A 19,344-nucleotide genomic window follows, 5' to 3' on the forward strand; every position below is an offset into this window, starting at 1 on the left:
TGAGTTCGAGTCCCACACTGGGTTCTGTGCTGATAGTGTGGAGCCTGGAGCCTCCTTCAGATTGTCTCCCTCTCTCTCTGCCCCTTCTCCGCTTGCACTCTTGTCTCTCTCTCTCTCTCAAAAATAAATACACATTAAAAAAAAAATTTCACCTCTCATAAAGCCTTCCCCAACCCCCACAACTAAATGTAATTGTCCTCTGAATTCTTTTTTAAGTAGGCTTCGCACCCAGTGCAGGGCCCAATTCGGGACCTGAACTCACAACCCGGAGATCAAGCCCTGAGCCAAGACCAAGAATTGGATGCTTAACCGACTTAAGAATTCTCTGAATTCTAACAGACCTTCAGCCTCACTTGGGACATATAATTTTACCTTGTATTAGATTCCCTTAACAGCCTGTAAACCCCAAGAGCAAGATCTCTGTCTGATTTAACCGTCCACATCCTCTGCAGACCTTGCACCCGGAGGCTACTCAGATACTTGTGAGCGGACACACTCTCAGGTGGAATAGAATCTTGCACCAGTCTGGGAAAGGGTTATGCAAACACGCAGCACAAGGAGGAGACAGATTTTGATAGAATATAAACTCGACTAGGGCAAAGATCTGTTTTGTACACTTAAATATCCCAAGTATTTAAAAGTGCCTCGGGGCGCCTGGGTGGCTCAGTGGGTTGAGCGTCTGACTTCCAGCTGTTCGTCGGGCTGTGCTGACAGCTCGGAGCCTGGAGCCTGCTTCAGATTCTCTGCCTCCCTCTCTCTCTGCCCCTTGTCCGCTCACATCATCTCTCTCTCTGTCTCAAAGATAAACATCAAAAAAAAAAAAAAATTAAAAAAAATAAATAAAAATAAAAGTGCCTAGATGACAGGTGTGATATAGATTTGTGGAATAAAAGAAACACATGAGGGAAGCGTTCACACAAGGGGGCTTATGAACTGAGCAGCGAGGGACGCCTGGGTGGCTCAGTCGGTGGAGCGTCCGACGTCGGCTCAGGTCATGTTCTCCCGGTTCGTGGTTCCAGCCCCGCGTCGGGCTCTGTGCTGACAGCTCGGGGCCTGGAGCCTGCTTTGGATTCTGTGTCTCCCTCTCCCTGGCCCTCCCCTGCTCGCGCTGTCTCACTCTTTCTCAAAAATAAACATTAAAAAAAAAAAAATTTAAACTGAGCAGCGAAAAATAAATAGTATTTGGTTCACAAAGAAGGGAATTCCTGGAAAATGGAAGGCACAGCTTATTCACTAAGTGGCAGGCAGCCCAATGTGGCAGCAGCAAGGATACTTTAGAGAGTGAAAGGGGAAGAAGCTCGGAGCAGGTTAGGTTCTAGGCGGTCAAAGTGTAAGTTCTACACTAAAAAGCCGGCTCTTTGTCTTGGAGGAAAGCCCTTCTCCAATTCGTGTGCCAGGACAATGACTCTGGTAGCATAAAGGATGTGGTGAAGGGCCGGAGAGCAGTTAGGCTACCGGACAGTTTAGGTGGGCAACAATCGGGACCCTAATCTGTAGGAAAGGAAGGAGAGAAGACAGGACAGATGAGAGTCACTAACGTTCGGCATTTAATTCTTCCTTATTGTCGATTTAAAATTTCCTAACTTGATCATCCTTGTCCTTCCGACAGCTCCATTTCCCGTTTCCCTCCCGGCACCTAGCAGAGCCGGCAAAAGGTTGGTATTTTCTATCACACTCAAGAAGGCACCGCAGACACAGACGCAGACACAGACCCGGAGATCTTGTTAAAACCTGCAGACTCGGCTTCGGTGGGTCTGAGTCTGCATTTCTACAAAGCTCCCCGGCCATGCCGATGCCGCTGGTGCAGAACCCACGCTTTGGGTAACAAAGACTCAGAACCCAGCCTGGACCCGAGGTGCCTGGTTACGGTCAACCAGAAGCACCCGTGGTCAAGCGTATGGGCTCTGAGGCAAGATGGCCTGGGTTGCCAGCAACCTCCGCCGGTCACTTCATCTCGCAGAACGCGAGATGTGAAACGGGGTATAATCGTACCCCCCAAGAGGCTGGTGTGAGGGCTGAGTTCACTTTTAAAAGAGTGCCTCACACATGAGGGCTCAGCAATTATCAGCCATTATTACAGTAGTCCAAAGGCCTGATAAATTGTTCTCCTGCCTCAGGGAAAACTTAAACACTGCCAGAGAACCAGAATCCTATCCTGTCCTTTGTTTTTCTCCCCACAATGCCAAAGACTGGTCACATTAAGACACTCAACTGGCAGGTAAGGATATTCAAGGATGGGATTTAGGGGAATCCAGGATGCAAAAAAGCTTGGGGGCAGGAGCCTATAGAAGGAACCTGGAGTAGCTCCAGAGGTTTTCCTACATATAACGAAGCCCGACACCTCAGCCGAACACGGCGCCTGCGTTCCCTTCATGTTCAATTTCTACACCAAGCCAGTCCCATACCTTACAGCGACCTGCGTTTATTTTTATCTATTTATTTATTCCTTTTTATCTCCACGTCCCTCTCACCGCTCCCATAGGCAACTGTAATGCCTTTAAGGTGTCACTTTTGGTTTCCAGGTGTTCTTACAAAATGTTTTGTGTACGTGCATTTCATATAAATGGTATTGTCATAGATCTCGTCCAGTTGCTTACATTTTCCCACTCGGCACTGCATGTTTAACATCAACCACCAATGTGGCCACATGCATATCCAAGCCGACATTCCTGCTACCCAGTACCCCCTGAGATCACACCCTACCTGCCCTCTCTTCCTTCCATCTCCCAACAACCAACACCCAGACTGTGTGCGGCCCTCGATCACAAACAAGGTCCCACGAACATCCTCGTACATGCCCTCTTCTCGTCTGTCCTAAACTGAAGTAAAAATGCAGGTCAGGCTGTGACTTTATGCCTCTGTCACTGCTCCAGGTCAGCCACCTCTTCCATATTGTTTGTTTGTCTGGAGAGAGGGAGAGGGAGAGGGAGAGAGAGACAGAGACACAAAGAGAGCAGGGGAAGGGCAGAGAGAAGAGAGAGGGAGGCAGAATCTCAAGCGAGGCTTGAACTCACGATCCATGAGACCACGACCTGAGATGAAGAGTCGGACGCTTGGCTGAGCCACCCAGGCGCCCCTCCATCTCGGTATTCTTGACAAAGGGAGAAAAATATCCAACGTGAGCATTTTTTTTTTTTTTTTTTTTTTTTTGCTAGTAGCAAGTTTTATTCTAGGCAACTGCAAATCATCAAAGGGGACACTCACATAGGACCCAGAAGCCCACTCCCATCTCCCCAGACAACAGTGAGGCAAGCATTCAACACTCCTGGGAAATAAGCATTTCTGCGCTTTTTCTCCACCGTCTCTGGAACAGTCAATCCCAGAACTAATTTGGAACATGTGTAATCTGCACAATCTCAACAACTGGTGTAGTAAGAACAAACTCCAACACCCACCGGAACGAGTCAGACAACCATAAGGAACGAAGTAGTCTTCTACCCTGGGCGGCTGCAGAACCCAGCGAGGACCAGGTGGGAAGAGGGAGGGTGCGGTGAGAGACCGGGATTCCCGAGCAGTGAGCTCTTGGCTCCATGAGGGACTCTGTTCTCAGCAGGGGCTTGGGGGTCTACTCCTACTGCTCTCCTCCTCTGGCTCCTCTGGCTTCAGGTAGCCCCTCGTGAGACTGCCAAGGACCCCCACGACAGGGAGCCCAGCACTCTGCCCCCTGATCTCTGGCCTAACTAAGTGTGGGTGGGCTAGAAGAGCCCCATAAACAAATCCCTCCTAGAGGGCAGGCCCAGTCCCCATGTTAGGAACAACCTCTACAATGCGGGAAATTTAGAACACAAGGTCAGACTGCATTTTTTTTTAAATCAACTAAAATCTAATTCCAAAAAAGTTCCTTCAGAACAGGGTAAGCAGTCATTTAAATTATGTCCTCTACTTGTTATTAACAAAGAGACTACAAAAGAAGAGGAAAGAGAGGGTTATACGCTTCCCAGAACACTTTCGCCCACCTGCTCGCTCCACTGACCTGACCCAACCTCCCGGGAAGACCTGAGATGCTGGGACAGGCCCTAGAAGCAGCCACCGGTCCCTGCAGGGTCAGAGGGCCAACCCCAGCCCACGAGTATCAGCCCGGATGAGAAAACCAGAGACGTGAAGGTGCCCGAGACAGCAAGCTCCACAGCAGGGTAGAGACGGCAGGGAGAGGCGCGGCCCCCGACTCCTCCTCCTCCACAGTTTTCAGCACAGTGTCTGGGCTCGGCCTGGTGCTTGGCCAAGGGAAGGCAAATCAACGCGACTCCCCTCAGGAAGAAGTCAGTCCCTGACTCTGCACAGTGTCTCTTCAGGGGGACCGATGCCAGCCCCTTCGCCCCCCAGACAGACGAGGGGCCGGCACCCTTAAAGCAGGCCGTTGGGCCTTCCCGGCTGCAGGGTCAGCCCGCCCCGCTCCCGCTGGTGGATCTTCTGGTGCTGCAGAAGGTGCTGCTTCTGGACAAAGCTCTTCTCACACTCTGAGCAGCTGTAGGGCCGCTCGCCCGTGTGGATGCGCTGGTGCCGCACCAGATCAGATGGGTGGCTGAAGCTCTTGCCACAGTAACCACAGAGGAGGGAACTCCGGCTTTTCCTCCAAGGGATGTGGCCGGGCAGGGCAACCAGGCTGTTGGGCGAGAACCTCTCCTGGACAGAGTGGCCAGCACTGGGCCCGTCCTGCAGGTGGCAGCGCTGGTGGATTACCAGGCTCACCCTGCAGCTGAAGCTCCGCATGCACACGTCACACTGATGCAGCTTTGCCCTCTTGGACTGGGGCTTAAGTCGTGGCCTGGGTCTAAGGCTCTCCTCTGGCTCCGAGGCCATGCCCGACTCCGAGTGGGTGTGCAGATGCGCGGCTAGCTGCTGCTTATAGCGGAAGCTGACCTCGCACTCGGAGCATTCATAAGGGCCAGAAGCATCCCTTTTCAGCTTTACGCCCTGGCCACACTGCTGTTCCAGCTGTACCTGCCTACTAGGCTCCTGCTTCGGGGGGCAGCCCAGAGTGCCGCCACTGCCAGAGTCTCTACCGCCCTCGATGGGATCCTCCAGATTAGTGTCTCCAGGGCCTGGATCCAAGAAGACAGAACTACCCTGACCACCCCAGAGTTCAGTATGTTCTGGGCTCAGGAAAGCGTGCTCTTCTGCAATGCCTGAGAATTCTCCAGGAAGATCCGCAGAGCCTTCCTGAGTATACTGTATCTCCTGCTTGATCATAACCCCTTCTGCTGCCAAGAGAAAGAAGATCAACAAAAAAGATCACATTCTAGCACGTTCGGTTTCTTCAGAACTAAACAAACATCCGTGAATTTCAAAAGGGCTCAAATCAAAGCATCCCAGGATCAAGGGAATTAGGATAATTTGGAGGAGAAGGAGACTGGGTTCTAAGACCTGAAAAACTAAACCTATATTCATGGAGAAAAATCTGAATACTATTTTTCTAGAACAATGTTATAAATGATAGTTCTCTAAGGTTGTCCACAAATTTGTATTCAATTTCTATGAAAAATGGCAAAATACACTATAAAAACTGTACTAATTCAAGAGTGTTAAAATAATGTGAATGATTAAAAAAACAACCCTTAAACCTAAAGCTTCAATATTCACGTATCCAGCCCCAATCTTCCTGCACATTCCCCCCAAATTACCTGGCTTATAAATGCTCTGCCTGCCTCTCACCCAGATCTGACCAACTCCTAAGATCTGACCAACCCTATCTTCAATCCTCAGTGGGTTTTAACTAGAACTATTACGTACACTACTCTTACAGTAGAGCAGGCATGAGGTAGGATATGGTCACGAAACTCAAGACCTTCACAGCGGTAAGGAGGTAAGACTCCTTAGCAGGTGAACTAATGAAAATCATCAAGGAATCTAAAAGAAGTAATACCAGATGAGGTTGCCGACAATGTTTGGCAGTTTAGCAGTAGGAAGGCTCATTACAGGCTGCGGGGAGTAGGGAGAGGGATGGAATATTCTGGTTCCACTCACCTGGGTGGACATCACCAGGGCCTTCCTCCTCCAAGTCACCCAGCATCCCTGTACCCAACTCCGCTTCTTCTTCTGGCGGGCCAAGAACCTCTGGGTTGGAATAGGCACAGTGTGAGCCCAGGAGAGAGTAAAAGCTCACTGGGCACTGGGCAGTTGCCAACGAACAAGGTGACCACTGCCAGAGGGTTGATATTAAAAGCTGAAAAGAGGGGCGCCTGGGTGGCGCAGTCGGTCGAGCGGCCGACTTCCACCAGGTCGCGATCTCGCGGTCCGGGAGTTCGGGCCCCGCGTCGGGCTCTGGGCGGACGGCTCGGAGCCTGGAGCCTGTTTCCGATTCTGTGTCTCCCTCTCTCTCTGCCCCTCCCCCGTTCATGCTCTGTCTCTCTCTGTCCCAAAAATAAATAAAAACGTTGAAAAAAAAAATTTTAAAGCTGAAAAGAGTAAAGGGCTACCGTTCTTGCCACTTTCCCCTGGCAGTTTGGGACAACTGGAAAATTAGAGACGATTAGAAAGATCTATTCAGTTTGCTGCTGCCTTCCACGCTCCTTCATGCGTTACCATGGCTCAAGGATTCAGCCTCTGGAGACCGCTCCCCTTCCCCCGGCACCACCCTGCCCTCACTTATACAGGGTTTCAAGTGCTGCCTCCTTTCAGGGTATCTAATTTCAACCATGCTGACATACTGCCAGGTAAGGCAGGCACCGTTATCCCCAGCTAGGACAGCCGAGGAACCTGCCACTAGAACACATAACAGCCGAGGTCAAGCAGTCCCTCCTCTGGCCCATTTGCTACTTCCCTCTCTGCTCCAGTCATGCTGGCTTTTTTTTTTAATGTTTATCTTTGAGAGAGAGAGAGAGAGAGAGAGAGAGTGCAAGTGGGGGAGGGACAGAGAGGGAGAAAGACAGGATCTGAAGCGGGCCCTGGGAGGAAAGCAGAGAGTCCGATGCGAGGCTACAACTCACGAACCATGAGATCATGACTCGAGCCGAAGCTGGATACTTACAGACTAAGCCACCAAGGCGCCCCACACACTGGTCTTTCTGACATTCCTCCATGGAACTCAGTTGTTTTTTTTTTTTAATGTTTATTTATTTTTGAGAGAGAGAGAGAGAGAAAGAGCCCTAGTGGGGGAGGGGCAGAGAAAGAGGGAGACACTCATACAACATTCTTGTCTTTTTTTTTTTTTTTAAATGTTTATTTTTGAGAGAGAGAGCTGGGGGTGGAGGCGGGTAGAGCAGAGAGAGGGAGGAAGACAGAGGATCCAAAGCGGGCTCTGGGCTGACAGCAGAGAGCCGGATGTGGGGTTCCAACTCCCCAGCTGTGAGATCATGACCTGAGGCGAAGTTGGACGCTTAACAGACTGAGCCACCCAGGGGCCCCCATGGACTTCAGTTTTAAAAGATTTTGTTTACCAAAATCTACTTACTAAGTAAAAGCTAGTCTTTTATATATAAAGATATACATCTATTAAGCAGCACTTGTAATTAACACAAAATAGACATTGAGCTCACAGTGATTGGATGTAAGTCCAGCCAAATGCCAAGAAAACGTTTTGGTTAGCCTGTGCTGCCTGCCTCATCTTAGGTAACAAAGGATTTCTTGTCAAACAGTTTAAGTTTTAAAAACAGCATGAGGAGCCCTGGCCACACTACACTATAATGCATATGACATCTTATCTACTAGTAAATATTGTCAGGAACGGACTATGTGACCGCAGAGAAGAAATACACAATATGCAACACCAAGACCTTTCTAAAAGTCTTCGAGAACTGAGGACCTGGAGATTCCCATTTCTCGACCTGGCCCAGATCGACAGAGGAGCCAAAGCCGACTAGAATCACAGGTGTGGTCTGAGTCACAAGCTACTTGGCCAGGGATGTAAGATGCTGAAAGAGAATTCCAGGGAGAAACTGCTACTTACTCAGAGAGACCAGGGCCTCGTAGTTGCTCTTCATCACATTTCTGTAAAGCTCCTTCTGCCAGTCCTCCAGATTCTCCCACTCCTGCTCCGAAAAGCACCCTCCATCGTTTTCAAGTGACCTGGGCACCTGAAATCACAAACACTGCGCAGTGAGCGCCTCCAGCCACGGCTACGAAGGAAAAGCCAGCAAGTCAGAATCTTAAAGCATAAAAGGCAGGACTCCCCATCTAGCCTAATTCTTAATCCCCAAGGGGACTACCTTGGGGGCCTCCCCCTTGCTGTCCGGAGGCAGCCTCAGCACCCAGAAGTTCCTGTTTCTCAGCAGGTTCTCCATGTTCTCCAGCCGCCTCTGCAGCAGCCCGTACTCCTGCAGCAGGGTCCCCAGCACGGCCCACTTGCCCTCCAGCTGGTTCCCGAACTCCACGGCCGTCTTCTCGCAGTCCGCCAGCTTCTTCTCGGCGGTGCCCGTCCGCCCCTCCAGGCTCTGTATCCGGGCGGCCTGGGCATCCACCTTCTTCTCCACGGCCTGAAGGGCGGCCACCACGGTCCACAGTGAGATCTCTGTGGTTTGCAAATAGGAGCTTTTCTCTGTCTCTTGTGGGGGCAACATGGAAGGAGTCAAAGGTGTGGAGCGGCGTTTCCTCCTGTGCTGAAGAATCAGACACAGGGTCAGTGTCGTTTCCAAACATCACGTAAAGGAAACAATGGGTCCAGTGGGTCCAAGAGTGTTTAGAGCTACCTAGTTTCTACTTTTGTTTTTTTAAAGCATGCTCTTTTACATTCTGATACTGCAAATGATACATGTACGTTGTAATGAGGAAATACTGAAAAGTAGAAGGAAAAAAATTATGTAAAATACCACCATCCAGAAGTAAGCTGTTAGAATTTTGGTGTATTTCTGTAAGGTTTTTTTTTTAATGTTTGTTTATTTGAGAGAGAGAGAGAGAGAGAGAGCGAGCATGAGCAGGGGAGGGTAGAGAGGAAGACGCAGAATCCGAAGCAGGGGGGTGAGATCATGACCTGAGCCAAAGTCAGATGCTCAACCGACTGAGCCACCCAGGCGCCCCTGTAAGGTTTTTGTTAATCTTTTAACTTATCTATTTTTCCACAAAGTTGAAATTATATTGTACATAATATTTTGTTACCTGTTTTTCATTCTTAGCATATTCTCTAAGACCAACAAAGACACAAATCCCCAGTAGGACCTACAGGACTCAACTCCTTTATCTTTGTGCCCAAGCAGTTAGCACAGTAACACCTCCTAAATCCTTCATATATGTTCACTGACATGACGTGATGAAGTCTACTGACATTTGCCTTACGCTTCTCGTTTTTATGATCTGTCCCCGACAGCAGGAAAATCACTACAGCTGAAGCTCGACATGACTGAAACCAACATCTGGGAAGTCTTCCCACCACTCCCTCTTATCTCCCCCCCCCCCCCCCCCGTTGGACCACTGCAAGTTGATCTCAGTCCGAAACCCCCAGAGGCTCATGTTCTTTTATATGGCATACACTTTGTTCAAGGCTGCTTCTCCATCCACTGAGACCAAGACACTGAGAGGAAGTATCTTTGGAAGAACAGCTGGGGCCAGGACTTAGGGTCTGGAGAAACAGGGGCCAAAATGCAACCGACGGGCCCCAAACTCAAAACATACGCTTGGCCGTGACCTACTCCAGTTACTCAACTCAGTTCATTATGGAACATGTGGGTTAAAAGCTGAACTATCGCCCCTAAAAAAGATTTAAATGAAAGTTTAACCTAAAAGATCGATACAAATGAAACAAAACAAAATCCTAGGCTTTTGGACAGACTCATTTCATCGCATGTTCTGCTTTTCACTTTCACTCGCTCCTCTCCAGCTTCGTGGAGCCCCCTCTTGCCTTTCTGCCGCCAGCTTTCTGCAGCTTGCTGAGCACTTCAGGCAGACGGGCAGGTGGGTCAGGATCTGAGCAAAGGAGTAATTCCTCTCCTCTTGTACATAACAAAAGGCTGCAAAGAGTGGTTAAATCAAGCTGCTACTTCTGTTTGGAACGATCTATTGAGATGGAAACAATTCAAATGTCTACGGACCAGGTGAATCAATAAACAAACTAGGGTCCATTCTTATGTTACGGGTTGAATTTTGTTTCCCCAGATACGTTGAAGTCCCAACCACCCGTATCTCAGAATGTGATCTTATCTGTGTAACTATTTTTTTTTTTTAAGATTTTATTATTTTAAGTAATCTCTATACCTAACATGGGGCTCGAACTCAAACAGCGAGATCAAGAGTCTCATGCTCCATCAACCGAGTCATCCAGGTGCCCCGGAATGTGATCTTATCTTGAGATAAGAATATTTACAGAGATAATCAAGTTACATGAGGTCATTAGGTGGGCTCTAATCAAATATGATTTGGCGTCCTTATGAAAGGGGAAATTTGGGCAGAGACAGACGTGCACTTAGGGGAGACGATGTGAAGACACACACAGGGAGAAGACAACCACGAGACGGTGGAGGCAGAGGTCAGAGTTCTATTGCCACAAGCCAAGAAAATGCCTGGGGCACCAGAAGCAATGAGAGAAGCCTGGAATATCCGATTCTCCAATTCGGTGGACACCCTGATTTCAGACTTCCAGCCCCCAGAACCGTGAAGACGATACACCTCTGGTGTTTAAGCCCCCCAACTTGCAGTACTTTGTTACAGCAGCCCTAGGGAACTAATATACCATACGATAGAATACTAATACATTATTACTATATTAATAATTAACGTATTAATCATACATTAGCAATAAAAAGGAACAAAATATTGACATATGTAACAACATGGATGGATCTCAAAATCATTATGCTAAGTGAAAAAGGCCAGACACAAAATGCCACCCACTCTATTCCATTTACATGACATTCAGGAAAGGCAAAATGACAGAGACAGAAAACAGATGAGTGGTAGCCAGGGACTGGGGCGGGGGTGGGGGGTAAGGGGGTTGGAGGGGAGAAGGAGAGTGAATGCAAAGGAACACTTTCTGGGATGATGGAAATATTCTATATTTTGGTAACATGATGATAGCTACACATTTGTCAAAACTCACTGAACTGTATGCCTGAAGAGCGAATTTTACCAGATGTAAATTGTATCTCAGTAAGCACGACTTAGAACGCCAAGGGAGAAGAAAATGTTAGCTGCCATGAAAGACGCCATAAACAAAGTCTAAAAAAACAGACAGGGAGAGAATATATGTAAACAGGGTATGAACTGGAAGGAAAAGATAACAACCCCAAAATAAAACTGCAAAGTAAGCAATTGTGAGCGCAGAAACGCAAGTGGTCAAGAAGCAGTCAGGAGTGCAAATATAACCAAGTAAAACTGCTTTTCACCCACCAGGCTGACAAACTTGAAAAAGAGGGATAAGGAGCTACATTCAGAGCTGACTAGGATATAAAACTGGCACTTTCATAACACTCCCAGAAGGAATGAAAACTACCACAAACTTCAGGGAAGAATATCTCATAAAAGTCATTAAAAACCTTCTCACCTAGCAGTCCCATTTACCAGAATCCATCTTACAAAAATAAATGGCATTATTTACTGACATCCACACAGAGATTACTGGTAACATCCTTTGGAATAGTCAAAGCCTGGAAATAATCCAGATGTCTGTTCATGGTTAAATAAATTATGGCACAACCAAACAGGACCTTTAAAAATAATGAGTTAGGGGCGCCTGGGTGGCTCAGTCGGTTGAGCTTCCGACTTCAGCTCAGGTCATAATCTCGCGGTTGACGGGTTCGAGCCCCAAGTCAGGCTCTGTTGGACAGCTCGGAGCCTGAAGCCTGCTTCAGATTCTGTCTCCCTCTCTCTCTGCCCCTCCCCCACTCATGCTCTGTACCAAAAATAAACATTGAAAAAGAATTTTTTAAAATAATGAGTTAGATCTATGTGTATGGTTCAGTAGAGTTTTCACCATACACTGCTGGTTAAAAATCCAACTTTTAGGGAAAGAGACTTATTTTAATGTTTACTTTGAAAGAGAGTGCAAGCAGGGGAGGGGCAGAGAGAGGAGGGACAGAGGATCTGAAGTGGGCTCTGTGCTGAGAGCTGAGAGTTCAATGCAGGGCTCAAACCCAGGAACCACAAGATCATGACCTGAACCTGAGTCAGAAGCTCAACCCACTGAGCCACACAGGCTCCCCAGGAAATATATTTATTGTGATCCCACTTTCCTAAAGAAGAGAAGATATACAAGTATATGTTTGTTTCAGCACACAGGGAGGTCTGAAAGATACTCAATAAACTGTTAACACCACTTACCTTCAAGGAGATGAGTGGGAGGGATTTTAACCTTTCCTTGTCAACTATCGTTTGACTTCAACAATAAACATGTATTTTTTTGTAATTTATTTTTTACAGAACTTCCATATTTAAGAGTATTCCTGATGGCAGTGAAAAATACAGTAAGTACACTTATTGGGGCGCCTGGGTGGCTGTCAGTTAGACATCTGACTTCGGCTCAGGTCATGATCTTGTGGTTCATGAGTTCCAGCCCCATGTCAGGCTGTGCTGACAGCTCAGACCCTGGAACCACTTCGGATTCTGTGTCTCCCTCTCTGTCCGTCTCTTCCCCCTCTCGCACTCTCTCTCTCTCTCAAAAATATGCATTAAAAAACAACCAACCAACCAACCAACCAACCAACCAACCAACCAGTACTCGTATGTTGCCCATACTTCTGGATACTCCAGGGCAGTCCTGCTTGAGTGTTCTATTATACTGAGATCAAGTCTCACACAATGGGACTGCAGCTATGGTCTGAAACCTGTCACCATTAAGCATAAGACACAGTCCTTGCTAAGGAACCTGCAATCTGCTTGACTGAAGTACAAAATAATGAAATAACATCCTAAAGTGGTATTTGATTAAGGTGGACTAAATAGTATTTAAGGTCACTTCCAACTCTGAGATACCATGATTTTTAAATACTGAATAGTTTAAATAAACTACTTAATGCATAAGATCGTATACATCTTATGTAGTGGCAACAAATCACGTAACTACCACTCAGTTACAGATATACAGCCTCTGAAGTCCTCGGTATGACTCTCTGAAGTACTATCCTGAATTTGATTTTTCACTATTTTCTGTTTCATGTTTTCACCAAATGTTTGTTTCCAAAACAATGTATGCTCTTTAGTTTTACATATTTTAGGACTTTACACAAATAGAATCCTTATTTCACAACTCCTAAGAATATCCTGTTGTTGCGGATGGCTGTAATTAATTCATTTTCACTTCTAAATAACAATGTGCCGATACCACGATTTACTTTTCCGTCCCATTACTGACGTGTCCTCCACCTCTGTCATCACAAACAGTGCTGCAATGAACCAGACTGTGCATGGCTCCTAACAGACACAGCCCAGTTTCCTGAGGGTATAGTCCTAGAAAGGGAATTGTGGGCTAATAGGGTAAACATCTCGAACTTCAGTAAATATGCCAAATGTTTTCTAAAGTGGTTGTATCAATTGCACTCCTATCAATAGTATGTGCATATTCTAGATGTTCCCCAATTATGTGTTCCTGTCAGACTAGTATTTTGTCCTAATAGGTCTGAATTGACACGTCCTCATGGTTTCCATCTCCATTTTCCTTGATTACTAAGGGTAAGCATATTTTAAATGTTTATTGGCCATTCAAGTTTCTTCAGTGAACTACTTGCTCAGTCTTTTATCCATTTATCTTTTGGGTTATCTGACTTCCTTACCATCTCAGAATTTCTCTGAAAATTCTGGAAACTAATCTTTATCCATGCTATATGTGTTGCAAATATTGTCTCTTATTTGTGCATTTGAAAAGTTTCCTTTACTGGGGCGCCTGGGTGGCTCACTCGGTTAAGCGTCCAACTTTGGCTCAGGTCGTGATCTCACGGTTCATAAGTTTGAGCCCCACATCAGGCTCACTGCTGTCGGCACAGAGCCTGCTTCGAATCCTCTGTCCTCATCTCTCTGCCCCTCTCTTGCTTGTGCTCTCTCAAAAATAGTATTAAAAAAAAAATACTGTATTGCAAAAAACAATGCTAACCATCACCTGAACTTTTAGCAAGTCATAATTACCAGTCACAGAACTTCACAACAAACATAATAATAATGAAAAACTTCAAAATATTGTGAGAATTACCAAATTGTGACCCAGAGACACGAAGTCAGGAAGTGGTATTGGAAAAATGGCACTGAGAGACTTGACATAGGGTTGCCACAAACCTTCAATTTGTAAAAAAAACAAAGTATCTGCAAAGTGCAACAAAGCCAAGCTCAATTAATTGAGGTATGCCTGTATATTGATATTATATATTGACAGATATATGGCTAAAAAAATCTCTATCTGTGCTGTCCGACAGCCACTAGAAGCACATAGCTATCTAAATCTAAATTAACAGAAACTCAATTAAAAATTCAGTTCCTCAGCCATACTAGTTACATTTCAAGTGCTTAATAGCCATATATATGTGTATGACTATATGAACAGTGACTATATTTAACAGTGCAAAACAGAGTATTTCGATAACTTCAGAAAGTTCTATTTGATGTGCCACACCTTACTAATTTTTTCTCTGCTTGATAAAAATTAAAGTTTTGTTAGTCTTCTACTATGCTAGTGAATTTTCCTTGTAGTTCTGTCAGCTTTTGTTTTATATATTTTGAGGCTATGTAATTAGATACAAAATATTAGAAATGTCATATCAAGCTGGTAAATTGAGTCTTAACCATTATAAAAGTAGTAGTACCCCTCTAGCTCTAGGAATATTAATATAGTTGAGCTAATTTTCTTTTGATTAATATTAGCTTGGTATGTTTTCTTTTTTTTTTTTTTTTATGTTTATTTACTCTTGAGAGAGAGAGAGACAGAGCATGAGTGAGGGAGGGGCAGAGGGAGAGGGAGACACAGAATCTGAAGCAGACTCCAGGCTCTGAGCTGAAGATCCGTGAGATCATGACCCGAGCCAAAGTCAGATGCTTAACTGACTAAGCCACCCAGGCATCCCTCAAATTCTTTTATGTTCAACCATTCCTGTAATTTTATCTTTTAGTTGTAACTCTTATAAACTATATAGTGGGATTTTTTTTTCTCATCCTGACAAATATTGCCTTTTAACTAGAACATTTTGTCCATTTACATTTATTGTAACTGTTGATCTATTTTTATTGATTTTTACCTTGTACTGTTTCTCTTCTCTTTTCATTGTCTTTGTTTTCTTGTAGATGATTTTTTTTCCTTATCCTATTATTCTCCCTTCTAACTTGCAGGTTTTACAGGCAAGTTCTAGTCTTTTAGCAAATATCTTAGATATTACAGTAAGCATACTTATAAAGGCTTTTGAATAACTGAATTCTGATCTCTTTCTAAGTTTACATCAATGCTTCCATGTATTTTAATTTGCCTTTGTTTTTAAACTCACAAAAGATTGTTTTATTTAGTCAATATTTGTTCAGATTTGCCCATTTACATGGATCATCATACTTTCTTACATTTTCAGACTTTGCATTTGGGAAGATTTTCCTTTTACCTGAAGTATACCCTTTATAATTTCCTTTACTGAGAATGTATTGGTAGTAACATGGCAGTTTTGTCTGAAAATACTTTTTTATTTTAATTTTAAGAGAGAGAGAGAGAGAGAGAGAGAGAGGGAGAGAGAGAATTCCAAGCAGGCTCCATGCTCAGTGTGAAGTCCAATGCATGGCTCAATCCCACCTTGAGATCATGACCTGAGGCAAAGTCAAGAGTTGGAGGCTCAACTGACTGAGCCACCCAGGCGCCCCATCTGAAAATATTTTTTTTACCCTTGTCTTTAAAAGATCTTTTACGGAGTATAAAAATCTGGGATCACAGCTATTTTCTTCCAGTTTACTAACATCATTCTAGTTTGTCTGGCTTCCATTGTTGCTGTTGAGAAGCTGGACCCCATGAATCTAGTGACACTTCATTTGAAGGTAATCTCTTCTCTAGCTGCTTTTAAGAATTCTGTCTAGTATTCTCTACTTTCACTATTATGTGTCTAGGTAGAGATTTTTTTGTTTATCCTGATTGGGATCCACTGGGTTTCTAACGTATTTATTAATGTTTGCATTGGTCCTAAATAGCCTCAGTCATTAGCTATTTATCAAATATAGCTTCCAGTGCAGAGTGTTAAGTGTGCATGCGCCTTCCTTCTGGAATTTCAGTTTGTTTGGTTTTTTTTTAATGTACTTTGAGAGAGGAAGCGCAAAAGATATAAAAGATGTGCAAGAGGGGCGCCTGGGTGGCTCAGTCAGTTAAGCGTCCGACTTCAGCTCAGGTCATGATCTCACAGTCCGAGAGTTCAGGCCCGGCGTCGGGCTCTGTGCTGACAGCTCAGAGCCTGGAGCTTGCTTCAGATTCTGTGTCTCCCTCTCTCTCTGCCCCTCCCCTGCTCATGCTCTGTCTCTCTCTGTCTCAACAATATATAAAAAGTTTAAAAAAAAAAAAAAAAAGATGTGCAAGAGAGCGGAGGAGGGGCAGAGAGAGGGGAGGGACATAGAATCCTAAGCTGGCTCTGCGCTGATGGCAGAGAGCCTGATGTGGGGCTAGAACTCACAAACCCTGAGATCATGACCTGAACTGAAGTCAGACGCTTAACTGACTAAGCCATCCAGGCACCCCTTAATATGTTTTTCTTATGTAATTTCAATATCCAGAATCTTTGAAGGTCTACTTTTGTCCATTATTTTTACTGCCTTTTCCTTGTAGTTTTCATTGCTTGTTTGGTAATGGGTTTGTTTTTTTTTTTAACTCAATTTTCCTGTAATTTTATATAGGGGAATTATTTGAAGTCTGAGTCAAATGCAGATTCCTCCAGAGAGGATCTGTGTTTATTTCTGATACACAGCAGTACTTTAAACTACATTCTTGGGAGGTGGGGTGGGGTGGAATGCCTGGTTGGCTCAGTCAGTAGAGCATGCAACTCCTGATCTCAGGGTAGTTGAGTTCAAGCCCCACACTGGGCATGGAGTCTACTTAAAATAATAACTAAGTAAATATAAACTACATTCTTCGCTTGAGGTTTCTTAGACCATCCAGGTAGCATGAATTCAGGCAATAAACCCATATCAGAGTCACCATAAATTCTCAAGGGACATCTTGCATCTATCTCCCAGCACCAAGGTTTCACACAATTTTCTGTGTAATACTGGGAGTTAAGAGCTTACGTTCAGTCCATGCTGAATGCTGCCCTTTGAAGTCTCCACTTTAAGGATTTGGGGCAGGAAGCTTCTTAGACACACACACACACCCGCCCCTTAAGTTTTGTCTCCTGGTTTTCAGGTCCTTTGGGACCATAAACACCAAAGATGAATGTTTAGCAAATGCCCTTCAAGTTGGCCTCAGAACTCATCTTTGGGCTCCAAGTATTCTTTATTAACTTACATTTCAGATATATTTAAGTGGTGTCCTCCCCCCTACACCACCCCCCCATTGTTTCTAGCTGTCTTCATCAGGGTGCCTACTTGGTCAGTGTCAAAGGAAAGGTACGGAATCCTCATCTGAAGCGGTAATATCTGAGAACAGAAATAAGCTGCGAAACGATTTAAATACATTCTACAATGACAGATCTTTAAGTTATTTAAAGGGCGGAATGGGATTTTGGTGGATCTTTTAAGGCTCTTTTGACAAGGTCTGTTGGTGACACGCACGGAACGGTGCCCTGACACTGACGAGTCAGAAAGAAGTACTCTGGAGGTTAGTAACTTGTCGCCCTGCCCCACTTTAGTACCAATTTGGTCTTGAGGAAAAGCCAAGTCTTTGACTACAACAGCTGAGATGAAAAGGGTCAGAGGAGGCAAATATTATAAACATTTGTGTCTCTGCAATTCAACTGTAACTTCTTGAAAGCAAACACTGCCTTCTCCGAGTCTTCCAGTCCTTTCCCTCTTCCAATCCTTTCCCTCCTAGTTCTTACCCACCTTCTACAAGAATCAAAAAGGAGCAAGTTTAACCTGCTCATGGTAAACTTTTCACCACAGGCTCTCCTTAGCTCCCATTTCTCACAAAGATCTCACAGCATTCCAAAAGTGTTTCTAAACCCAGAAATGCTTCGTCAAAAACTAATTTAATTCCCTCTGTCCTTTCCAGAGCAAACCTCCTTGTGTTACCAAATTAACGGCTAGTAAGAAAATGTCAGAGCTAGAAGGATCCTCTGAGATCATCTAGTAAACCAGTCCTAAACTCTCCATCTCTAGCCAAAGAAAGGGAGGCCCAGGGTGTAAACACAGTTGCCTAAAACCAGTCAAATGGGTATTTGAGAGCTGAGTTCCCCAGTTTCCTGACTCCGTAACCGGGATTTTCTTCACCCCCATGCTCCGTGTCTTGACATCCCCTGAATGGGGACGAATGGGGACGAATGGGGGCGAATGGGGACCGGGGAAAGGGAGAGGGATCCGAGAGCTTCACAGGCAAAAGCAGCAACTACACTGTGGGGTAATACCTGTCCCCAAAGGGAGGAAGCCCGGCCTGATTTCACCCTGTGGCTGCGACCCAAGTACAGAAGTCTGCAGCAGGAGAGAGTGACAGAAAGAACGAGCAAAACACACCAAGCTGAGAACATGCGGGGAGGCCGTTGAGTCCTGGGGTCCCGGGGCACCACGCGCGCTCGCTGGCAGAGATGGCGACCCGGGTTTCCAAAGCGCGCCACCTCTCCAGCCTGGAAGCGCATGACGAAAAAGTGTGGGGACGGTCGCAAATCCAAGAACACGAAACAAGCCTCGGAGAAGTTTCTCGGCGACGGTGCGTGGCGCTGGGGCTCCGGCCCGACGCGGAAGGAGCCGGAGAGGGGGAGGGTAGAGCCCGGGGGTCGCGGGAGGAGGTCGGCGTTCGCCAGCAGCAGCCCGGGAGCCCCCCGGACCCCCAGCCCCACCGGAGTCCGGACCTCGAAGCCCCGCCCCGGCCAGGAGCTCCGCCATCCCGAACGCGCCCGCCAGTCGGTGCCAGGAGGACCCTTACCCGAGTAGGCTCCGACTCCGCCATGGCTGCCAGTCGCCCCTCAACACCCGGGCCCCGCCTGATAACCCTCGGGCTGCGTGCCGGTCCCCTGGGCGCTCCCTGCCCCTCCTCGAAGCCGCCACCAGTGCCGTGTTGATACAAGGTGCATTGTGGGAGTTCGGCCCTCCGGCGCCAAGAGCTGCTCCCGCCGCTCGTCCTCACCGCGCGGGATTTCTAGGGCGCCTCCGTGCGGCCGGAGGGTGAACAGCAGCTCGGCCCTTGGGCCCAGGCTGTGCGACCTTAGAAGGGCTCTGTCCCTCCAAGTCAAGGGTAGGTTCAGAATTTAAGGCGAACGCGGGCCTCTTCTACGTGCCGAGCGCTGGGCCAGGTGCTTTGAGGGATATAAAAATGTATACAAGTCAGACTTTGCTCTGAGGGAAGAGTATGTCATTTCGTCGGGGAAAAGAGATACGGTCCCAAATGGCAAG

The 19,344-nt window shown here is 46.3% G+C and overlaps 1 protein-coding gene across 1 annotated transcript; it reads right to left on the minus strand.

The window, feature by feature from the left end:
- Positions 1 to 664: 664 nt before the first annotated feature.
- Positions 665 to 19,036, minus strand: ZNF212 (zinc finger protein 212). Its single transcript, XM_027075719.2, has 5 exons — positions 18,878 to 19,036; positions 8,145 to 8,534; positions 7,886 to 8,012; positions 5,965 to 6,054; positions 665 to 5,201 (listed from the first exon to the last, which is right to left on the minus strand). Exons 1-5 carry the CDS (start codon positions 18,899 to 18,901, stop codon positions 4,345 to 4,347), a joined length of 1,488 nt encoding a protein of 495 aa, XP_026931520.1. The 5' UTR covers positions 18,902 to 19,036; the 3' UTR covers positions 665 to 4,344.
- Between the last annotated feature and the right edge of the window lie 308 nt (positions 19,037 to 19,344).

The sequence above is a fragment of the Acinonyx jubatus genome, chromosome A2 (genome assembly GCF_027475565.1).
Source record: "Acinonyx jubatus isolate Ajub_Pintada_27869175 chromosome A2, VMU_Ajub_asm_v1.0, whole genome shotgun sequence".
Lineage (NCBI taxonomy): Eukaryota > Metazoa > Chordata > Mammalia > Carnivora > Felidae > Acinonyx > Acinonyx jubatus.